An 11,266-nucleotide genomic window follows, 5' to 3' on the forward strand; every position below is an offset into this window, starting at 1 on the left:
ATTTACTGGTGAGTAGAATTAACAGTCACTGGTGCTGAAACTAACCTTGCAGACGGCGCCGTTCAACACGAGTGAGTTAACACCAACAGTGTATAGTTTACAGAGTGTGACGTTTGTAGTTTTTACTTTTGATCAGGAAGCGTTCATTACTATCCTAACAAGATATTTGAACGAAAAAATCCCAAGGTTAACAATAAGATACCAAGGGTATAATCTGTGGGTGTCTGAGGCAAATTACACTAAGATAATATTTTGTTTATGTTAAAATGATGAATATTTCTGGAATTATGAAGATTTTCAGCTTTTGCCGACTGAGGAACAATATAGTTTTCCAAACGTGAATTAAAAAGAAATTGTTTAAGCCACATTTATGAATTTATAATATTCGCCAAAGATCCTTACGGAATGTCGCATCACCCTTTTAAGATTATCTCTGAAGATGGACCACGGAAAGGGTAGGCCCCTACTGTGTGGCAAACGCCTCTTTCACAAGTACAATAGTACTGTACATGCACTGATCCTGAAAGGTGTCCTCGATTTACACCATAAACACGCATATGCAGTCGAGTTATTTGTAAAAGGTTTTTAAAAATGTCAAATTCTGCCTACATCATTTATTTCTCTTTCGAGATTTGAATAAACATACAATCGTTAAAAAGAAATGCATTTTACTAATCAATCCGTTTTTTAAATATAAAATATTGATTTGAAGGCTTATTCAATTTTGCCCCTAACACGGTTTCTGTTTAAAGAGCACCCCGCAACACGATCGGAAGGGTGTGACTTGGGCCGAGTTCGGGCGGTCTGTTCTTGACACGGTTATGCAATGTTCTCGCGCTCGAACGGCGGGAACACAGCCCACGAACAGAACACTATACTCGGAACACGATCAGCCGTCCGTCAGGGTTTTGCACGACCAATATATATGCCTACTCACGTCAAGAACAGACCGCCCTAACTCGGCCTAGGTGTCCAGAGAAATTGTTGGGAAACATTTTGACTATTTCATTAACAAACCTTTGCATGTTGTACAGCCTTTGTCTTTTAAAATCTTTCTTCTTGGCTTGGGTTTTAAACTTCTTTAAACCTCGTACATGTACATTGCAGTATTTCACACAATAGTGAAAACTGTTTCATGTTAACGCCGACTTTGAGTGGTGATATTTGTCATTTCAAATTAAAATATAAAAATGTAAATTATATATACCCTTCTGTACAATGTTTAAGGAAACAAAATTTACACAGTATATACCAAATTATTAATGTTAGTTTTAAATCTTTAGACATTAACAACGGCAACAGGTTCATGGGTACACCCCCTCCTCGAAAAGAGAAAGACATTTTACACTATGTACATCCCATGGCCTTATTTCTTGACTAGTAGGGCAACAAATGCACTGACTAAATCATTGGTTTCTTGGAGTTTATAGCGTCATGGTATGACGTCATGACCACCTTGGACGAGGGCTTTGACACGCAGCATGTCCTTAAGAAAATACATTGTAATCATTTTGAAATTTATGGTGATGCTCAATATAAAGGAAAATACAAATGTACGCTGTGAAAAAAAGGTGTAAAAGACGACCAACAGTTTTAAAAGACCTTTTGCGTTCCGGGCTCTCAGATGATATCCTTGTTATTTTAATCTAGCAATAATGAATACACAAAATGTTTACTAGTACCTTATATCTACGCAATACAAAAACCATTGCCCTCTAACGCTGCCTTAACGCTGCCTTAACGCATATATCCTATTTGCGAGCGCGTGCTTTTCATTCGTGGATATTTATTCATTCCTGCTGCATTGGGGGTGGTATTTTTAATTTTTACATTCGGTAGTTTACATTCGATAATTAGCTCATATTCCAGCAAATGTATGTTTCGCATTTAATGTGAAACAAAAGTTTAATATTGGTCCGCGCTGCCTCCTTAAATACCCAAACAGTTCAGACTCTCTCCCCAAACCCCTCGCTAAGTCCGACGAGTTTGACAGACGGAAGGCTCTGCTGTCTTCTGTCTTTGAACACGTAAGCGATTTGTGCATATTTGGTGCGTTCTACGGAAACGCTACCGGCGCGTACTTTGCTGCCGCCCGGGCTCACTGGTGTGGCGGGAGTGGACGGTCTCTCCCTAGTTCTCGGTAGATCAAGCTCTGCGTACGACAGCGACTTCTGGTTGGTACCAAAAGAAGGTTTACGAACTTGCTTCACTGGAGTTGTTGGCGGAAAAGGGCTCACGAATTCACAGTTGACGTAGGAGGAGGGGGTGGTGTTGCCGGATCCTTCTCTGGAGGAGGACGGGGCGGGTAAGTTGACGTAATCGTGGTCTGCTGGGCAGGTCGCCGGCAGACCGCGCTCCCCGTAGTAGCGAGAGGCCAGATCGGGCATGGAGGCAGTGTAGTCCCGGTCAACGGAAGGCAGCCTCATACCGCCGGCTCTGGGGATGGAGGAAGGGGACAGCAAGGGTGTCCTGGTCTCATTAAACAGACTGAGCGGTGGAGGTTTCTTCCGGGAGGATGTACCCGGAAGGAGGTCCTGTGAGACGGCGTTCCTCGATTGTCGACTGAGACGAGCAGCGGATATGTCAGAAGAAGCCACCGGGCAAGGTGTGTCTACATCGGTGGCAAGATTGCTCTCCGTGTTGCTACATCTCAAACACTCCGCACAATCATTCCTCTGGAGGTTACCATTTGCAACCACACCGTTGGGTTTCTTAAAAGTAAGCACCTGCGTGTTTCGAGTCGGTTTATCGATGATGGTGATGCTGTCCTGTCTTGCTTCATGACAACGTGAGTTATTGAGAGCTTTTTGCCATCCGACGGCAATTTCACGTTCTGTATTAAAATCCAGTCGGCCGCGCTTCCGAGCGTAGTTACAGAACAGGCGTGTGACTAAGATCAGAAAAAGCATGAAAAACATCCCGAAACAGATTGCACCAAAAATGCACATGACAAACCCCGCTTGACTGACATTTACGAAAGGCGAAGGCGTGGAGGCAGGTTTCTCGGATGGAGTCGAGTCTCTCTCGTCGTAAAAGAGCATCGGGTTCGCCGAAGAGACGACTAAGATTGTCATCGATGCCGAACTCCTGGCTGTAAACTCGTCAACTTTCTCGCATGACACGACGGCTTTGTCGTCCATGGAAGTTAAGTTGTCGAGCACGAGTGACCTCCCACTTTCCGTCACCACCCCCGATCTTCTCTCCTCAGCCGGTTCTCCATTGAAGTACCACCGATACTGCGCCTCACCACCGCTGGCGGGAGTGAGAAGTTCCTGATTGGTGCATGTGAATGTTGCCGAATCCCCTGAGTTTATCACACCACCGTGCTCGTGCTCGATGTACAACAGCGGGGCTCTGCGATAGGGCACGATGCTACAGCTCTTCGGCTCTTGCAGTGCTCGGCTGGTTGCCTGGCATGTGAACTGCACACCGCTGTCGTCTTCCTGTATGAGACGCTGATGGTACACCCAGAGCCCATCATGAGCAACTGCGCTCTCGAGTGGCACACCGTCGCGGTACCAAGCCAAATCAGCACGGGGACTCCCACCGTAGGAGATGCAGCTCAGGTTGACCAGCATCCCCGGCAGGAGGAGCGTGTCAGCGGGCGACAGCGCCGAACAGGCAGGGAACTCTCGCCCCGGGGGAATCAGCACCTCGACACTCACAGTCTTGACCGTGATCCACTCGTCCCCGTTTCGGTAGTAACCGCAGACGTAATCCCCTGCATCCTCTGCTCTCACATCGACGATGCGGAGATTGTACCTGCCCCTTCTGACCGACCCTTCCACCGACAGTCGATAGTAGAGGGACGGGGCAGCATCGCGCAATTCCGCGATCAAGTCATCGTCAGTTGTTAGGTATTCCAGTAAGGAGTTGGAATACCAAAACACGGGCGATGTTTTAGGCGCTGTGGGACTGATGTCGCATGTCAGTGTCATTTCCTCGTGTTCCAGCACCACGACAGCTTCACACGACACACCGGTGATGACAACGACAGTGACCACGACAGTCAAAAGTAACTTCAACATATTGGCAATCACTTCTTCTCTCACACGACGCAGAAAAAAAATACCAGTCCGGAACTGAAGACCGATGCTGTCAAACTAGCGTGAGAAACACAGCGAGAGCGATGACTTACCGACGATGAGTCAGCTCCAACCCAGCAGAAGGTAAAGTATACGTGCTGGTAGTCAAGGCACCGATATTGAATGTTCCTTACATCTCAGCATGACGTTAGGTTTATTGTTCCTCACTCCTGGTAATATAACTCCGGCAGTTGAAGCTCGGGTCACACCACATCACTAGTCAAAATCTACTGTAACCCCGAGATTTCCGAGGGCACTTTCAGTTTCCAGTCAACATTGTTATTGACACAGTGTGCCGGCGAAGAGTGCACGCAGGGGATACGGCGTCTGCAGTGCTGTCGAATAATATCGCGACCTCTGTGGGATTAAAACTCCCCATAATACCGGAATGTTATGCCTATAAATACATCCTTCCTGCAACAATGTCTTGGGTAACAAGAGAATCACATTCGGTAAATATAATGTTGTACCAGCCAACGGGTTGGTAAAAAATGAAGTGCCAATCACTGAGTCAGTACAGTTGTGTGAGTCAACAACTGTCCTTCATTCGAATCTCAGCTGATCCATTTTGCACTCCTGCGCAACACCACTTGCTTCGGGCTACTGCATGCCGCACAAAGGATGAGTGTGGTATGTGGGCGTGTTAATGAAAAATTCAAAGATTACAAAACACTTTAGAATGGCACACGGTGGCTTTTATTGAACACCAGTTAAGATGCGCATGGCCAGGCAGCCTATAGCTTGCGCTTACAGACGCCCCATCAGCAAAAAAACAAACTCTCTGAAAACTCCATTGAATTACTATACAGTAAGTTCTTTGTTGACTTCTGGCATGCGAAGTGAAGTTGGCCATTTCACTCCCATAAAGTTTCTCGTCACGGATGTGCGAAGACGCAGGCAAGCGTTTCTTTGAATTGAACAATGGCTGATTTATGTCAAGTCACAGACTGAAGTGTAAGGGACTAGTAGTAGTACACACACGATAGTGTTCTTTGCCATCCCGTCACTGTGACCCGGGTGTATATAATCATTGAAGCGGAGAAAAAAAATAAGTGACTGTCTTAAAATTGTAAACGATTTCCCTTATAAAACCAAGTTTATTTCCTTTGAAAAGTCACACGAGTTCCGGTGTGCAAGAGTATAAATTTAAGGAAGTAATAATTTTAGAATTACAACTGGAACTTGGTGTAAGGGGCAACATCTCAAATAAAAGGTACATTTTTTTTGGTTCTACCAGACCATGGAGGTCTATTCCTATCTCCACGACTAGGACATACGGACAAAAATTAAAACGGAAACCAATGTACAGTTTCAAGGAGATCACGGGTGGATAGAAAACACTTTCCCTCATAAATACATCTCTAATTCAAAACAGTGAACGAGACCACTTTTCCAAAGAGTGAAGCTAGGTGTTTCCGGGGATGGCTTAGGCGTTGCATTCAACGCATAAAATGAACAGGAATTATAGATTTTCAATATTATTTTGAAAGTTGTATTGGATTTTTTTGGAAATTGTTATAATGTTGTAGCCCGACTGCATCTGGCCGTACAGTACTATCGAAAGCTCTGCAGTCGGGCTAGTATTAACATTGATTAGTTGGTTGGAAAGGGAAGGGGTGGGGCGTGGTAGCCACCCCCTTTATCAGTCCTTGCAAGGTTACAACTATGTTTTATTTTAATAACCTTAATTTTGTGCGAACCTTAATTTGGTGTGATATTGCTATCAGTCTCAAATATGTAATTTAAGCAATCACTCAAATAAATGAATAAAAACACTCCGATAAATAATATGTGTGTGTGCTGAAAATATATATAGTTTAAGGTGGCCTCGACTGAGTCTGGCCCGGCTTGTTAAAATCCACCTGTTAAAAAGAATACAAGTTCCGTGAACTCTGGTTTTTGTTCAGAAGTTTTCCCGAAAAGTCACTAGCTCAGTGTACGTGTGGAGACTTCATGCCAACTTTGTATGGGGTTTTACAGGGAACAGTTTATTGACATCGTCAATTCATTGTTATACTGCCAAAAATCACCGTCAAAACTCGGCTGGAATGTGACCCTAATCACCCCGTATAGTTGTGGTACACGTATGAATGCGTCCGGTGAGCGTCATAACTCCCAATGCATGTATAAGCCTGAAAAACAAATCGACCGCCTGTTGGATTCATTTCTGTTAATTGGGTTTAGCCCTTCATTTACATAACTTTTATGGGTGCGCTCCTAGCTAGTACTAGCTGCCAGAGAGCTTGTTAAAAAGGGGGAGATCACAAATTGTCTAGGTGGGGATCAAACCCACGACGTTCTGCTCACTCGCGCACCGAGCTTACCTTTCAAAACTCAAAGCTAAAATGTTCATATCCAATTGGAATATGTCAGTTTAAAACTATATGACACCAATATGAAATTCCATGGGATACATGAAACATGACTAAATGTTGGTCCTCTGGGCTCTACTCGCACCCAAGTATACTTTCTGCAAACGGGGACCTACTTTAAACTAGTCAACTAGAAAAACGTAAATTCTCATTGGTTTTAGTGTACAATTTGTTCATGTAAACTGAGTTTTAGGCATGCAGTGGAAATTGTTTCATTATTATCGTTTGGAGAATAACAAAACTTGCCAAGATACACTTTCTTCCTGTCACGGATGACAGACACATTTAGAATTCTAAAGAAGTATTAAATAGACTCCACTATATATTGCTTCAGACACACTAAATGAACAGAATCGGTTTAAACTTGATTCCATCTTATCACTTCCATTTTAATAATGATTGATATACATTCAGTATATTTTAGGCCAAAAAAAAAAAAATAAGTCGGTCTCTGGTCAGCGCGCGCGTCGATTTTAATCATGCGCGTCAATCTTTTTCCCCCCAAAATGTTCCGCGGTAGCTCCAACAGCGCCCTCTATTGCCGCACCTGCTCAATTTTTTTTACCAAAGAGCACCAAGGAATAGGAAATTGCACCAAGGCAAATGATCGAGAGCACCAAGGCAAATTATGGAGGGCACCAATGTACCTGAGGACACCAAAAAAGCAAAATAGTACCCCACCTTGTCTGTACAATCCAAGCTTGAAGGAAAAAAAAAAAGCAAAAAAAAAAAAAGCAAAAAAAAAGCCGCGTCCCGCGTCAATTCCGGAGCTTTGGTCTGACCAGAGACCGAATATTTTTTTTTTGGGCCTTACTGTCATTAATATTTTAACACTCGCAATGATGTAATAGTGTAAATGTTTAAATATCATGCAAGAGGCAGTAGTTTATTACAAGAACGGCACAGGAAGAAAAAGGTAGAATTATAATTAGTTATAGTCAGTTCAGAGATGCAAGATGATATACGGATCGGAAAGTACAGATTGGAAAGTGACTTCTTCAAGTTGTTTTTAATCATGAACTTCAAATGAGCTTTAAATTTGGTCCTCATTTTGATCGTGGATGAAAGATATTTGGCTTAGCAAGACAGACAGTTTTATATTTCTAATCTCTGGAACTAAATGATACTATGTAATCAAAGTATAAATACCTTCATGTTTATAGTTTCTTAAAAAAAACCGATCACATATTTCTTTAAAAGACAGTTGCACTTAAATATCATGGATCATTGTGTGTATTACACTATCAAACGATTACAGGCAAATTTCCAATATATTGCACGAGTAGATTTCATGCAAATCAGGCCATCACGAGTTTGTCACATAATAATATTCCAAAGTTTTATAGCCCCACTAAGTTGTAGTTTCAACCCAAGTTTCAAGTGCCACCGCACAACCATTCAAAACCAATCCATTGTTTCCGAGTACAGTTCAAAAGCTCAGATATCTTTGTGGTTGTAAAAAAAAATTGAACAGAATTAGTACGAGAACAAGGATGGATTCAACTCTGAATAAAAAGAATGGAGATGTGTCCCGAGTGCTCAAAGTGAAACTTACAGGGGAAAAAATGGGGTCCGGATTTGTTGACTTTTCATTACACACAAGGAAGATAAAATCCCTTTGGGTCAGCAAAGATGTACTTATTTAAACTCCTCTCTCAATATTCCATCAAATGTTTTGGATCCTCAAAAATAACATAGCCAGTCTGAACCCCCTCCAAAAAAAAGTTTTAAAGAAATTACAGGATCATTTGCATTTTTCTTTGGATTTATTCCATCCCCGTGAAATTGTTCCATCGGACTTGCTCAATGCTGTCATTCAAAAGAAATCAAGAAATGTAGGTGATTTCCAAAGATCAGTTAATTGACTGAGTTTTGGAAATTGAGAGTTATTTTTCGACGAGATTGTGTCTGGTGAATGGTGATCAAAAGGTTGTGCGCAGTTTTTCACTTTTTTAAAGCTAATATACACTGAGCTGAAACTTCACCAGGTTATGCTCTCGACATTCTTCTTTGGATTTTAAGTGATGTTATTATTGAAAATGAACAAAATGCATAAAAAGCAATTGATCGGATACGTTGATTTTCACATTGTGAAATGTATAAATCAATTTACTTACAAAAACGAGTTTGAAAACTCCCCATCCACTCTTATCATACAAATAGCCATACAAACCATACATGCAGCAAAAGTAATACCAATATAACAAAAATAGTACTGAAAACACCCAAAACCCTAAAATTTGTCACCCACAAAACCACAGAAACTAAACAATTCAGATAGAAAACTATTAACAAAAAGAAAACCTTGTTCTTTAACCAAAATAATAATGTAACTACATACATAGATTGCAACTCATGTATGTGGTTGTCAGCTGTAAATAAAGAAATGAAAAAAAAAAACTACAAAAGGTAGCTATTGTAAAGGCAAGTAAAAAATGGTTGAATTAGCTGAAAAGAATATTAGCTTAAAAACTTAATATTGCTTAATGCCAAATTATAGAGGAAAATATTCAGCCATTATACTTTCATCGCTTGACATTACACAGCGATAATATACTTTAAAATTTCAAAGGTACAGAACATGATTATATTTGAGAGACATGTATAGAATAAATTTATCCTTGAGAAAGTGTTATGGTTTACACAATGTTTACACAAACATCAATAAACATCAGATCATTGGTCAAAATCCCAGGCAAAAGTATTCTAGCTACTAAGGCAACCTTCACAACAACAATTGTCTTAACAATTAATACTACAATATGTAAACATGTACATGTACATAATGTTATTTGCATGCAGATATGCAACCAACAATTCTCATATTTTAGTTTTTTTGGGGGTGAATTTATTTCTTTGATGTGCTTGGCAGGTTTTAACACATGTTCAGCTGGGGTACTTATCAGCATCCAGACTCCAACCGGTAAACATAGTGTTTGATACTGGCCAAAAAATATTTATTCCCATTCATAAATAATTTTTCAAATCAAAACTTTTCAGCCCAAAAGTCAAAAATTTCCAACAATTTTGTTCAACAATTTTACTTCATGTTTTTTGAAACACCCCTCTAGCTATAGAATGGAGTGTGCAGCTGGTAAGAAAGTTGTAAAAAACTCCTTTTATGGAGATTGGCGAGCGCATTGTGCGTACTATGCGATGTCGGGCAGAATGCAGCTGTGCAGTGTGTTGTGAATTAGGACTATGAAATACTGACTCACCGGTAGTATTGCGCATGCCCACATAAGGATTGTGAACGTTTAACCAATAAAATGGTAAAAGGCACTGGATTTCATCTGAGTCCACATTTCATGTGACACTGGAAAAGTGTTTTAAGACCAGCCAGCCGGTCTTTATCATCTGTTTAAGACCGGCCATGTGACAGGCTCTCGACCAATAGGAATGGGTAAACTGTCCTAGATTTTTATGATTACCAAATAAGTAAGGGAAATATTCATCAGACTTTCATCGCTTGACATTAGAAAGTGATAATATACTCGTTTAAATTTTAGAAGTACAAATATAATTGAGATACACATAAATATAGAATGATTTTGTTCTTTGCAAAGTTTTATGGACTATTAATGTTTACACATAAACATCATATCATCGGTCAAATTCCTAAGCAAAAATATTCACACTACTAAGTCAAGCAACAACAACAATTGTCATCAATATATGTAAACATGTATGTATGTACATAATGTTATTTGTGTGCAGATATGCAGGCATCAATACTCACATTTTGATTTTTCAGGGGCAAATTTATTTCTTTAAATATGAAATCAACATACATTTGTACTTTGCATGCTAATCTCTTATTTACGTATGCCTTTTTTTCCCAAATGCAATTAGAAAAATAACTGGTACTCAAATTATTTCATTTGTGCATGTACAAGTACTGAGCTACAAACCTCCACAGCCAGAGTTACTTTTCTTTAGTTTGTCAGTGATATATTCTGAATACAGACTCAAAATGGCAGGCTATTTAAAGTCCGATACTGGCCAGTGTGTGGTATTGTCCGAATGACCTGTGGCATAGGGGTCAACCTAATGTAAATATCTACCTACATACCAATAGGGTGCTTCGTATAACATGACACATGAGTGTGAGGGAGAAGTAGGCCAATCAAAGTAAAGGGGAGGTGGCACAGCCAAGACGCATAGCAAGCAATAAGATAGTTGAAGCACGAGGCCGTCGTCTGTCCTATATACTTGTGTGTTATGAGGTATCAGGTAAAGTCTCCGGTAAAGCAATAACAACACTACAATTCAAAATGGGAGCTTATATTTAAAATTTGTTCATAACACACACTCACAAATGACACACACATACTTGGCAATTAATGAGTTACCATGAATGATTGAAAAGAATTATAGCAACATTGTGGGAAAAAAATGACAATAAACTGCCTAGCATTTGGTGATTTTACAAGGGGAAGTGACCACAATAAAAACGTGACCAATAGTAAAACACACATTCTTTTTCATGAAAACGGATTACCGGAAGTTGGATTGCTATGTACATTTTGACAGGGGCACTGGCCCTTAGAGACATAACTAAATAAAACTTTTGTTTCTCATCATATCAGGCAGTTTCTTTTTCATGGCAAGTTTTTTGTTCCTCAAGAAATAAAAGAATGCAGCTCAGTTACATATTTCCGACCTGGAACTAAGTTGATTTGATAATTTTAGTCTATATTTTATCAATTTCTGACATAACTGCAACATTTGCAATAAGTCATTTCTATCTGTGGTGAAATTCAGCATTACTTTGTTGGCTAAGAAATAAAAATTGTGTTTGCTATTACA

At 40.4% G+C, this 11,266-nt stretch overlaps 1 protein-coding gene across 1 annotated transcript; it reads right to left on the bottom strand.

Annotated features, from left to right (window-relative positions):
• Window positions 1–582: 582 nt before the first annotated feature.
• LOC119740998 lies at window positions 583–4,963 on the bottom strand. Its single transcript, XM_038216552.1, has one exon. It carries the CDS (start codon window positions 4,026–4,028, stop codon window positions 1,947–1,949), a length of 2,082 nt encoding a protein of 693 aa, XP_038072480.1. The 5' UTR covers window positions 4,029–4,963; the 3' UTR covers window positions 583–1,946.
• Window positions 4,964–11,266: the final 6,303 nt, after the last annotated feature.

Source organism: Patiria miniata, unplaced genomic scaffold (assembly GCF_015706575.1).
Source record: "Patiria miniata isolate m_02_andy unplaced genomic scaffold, ASM1570657v1 HiC_scaffold_5, whole genome shotgun sequence".
NCBI lineage: Eukaryota > Metazoa > Echinodermata > Asteroidea > Valvatida > Asterinidae > Patiria > Patiria miniata.

Coding starts and splice junctions, on each gene's coding strand:
- LOC119740998 (XM_038216552.1), bottom strand. CDS start 4,028: ATGTTGAAGTTACTTTTGACTGTCGTGGTCACTGTCGTTGTCATCACC.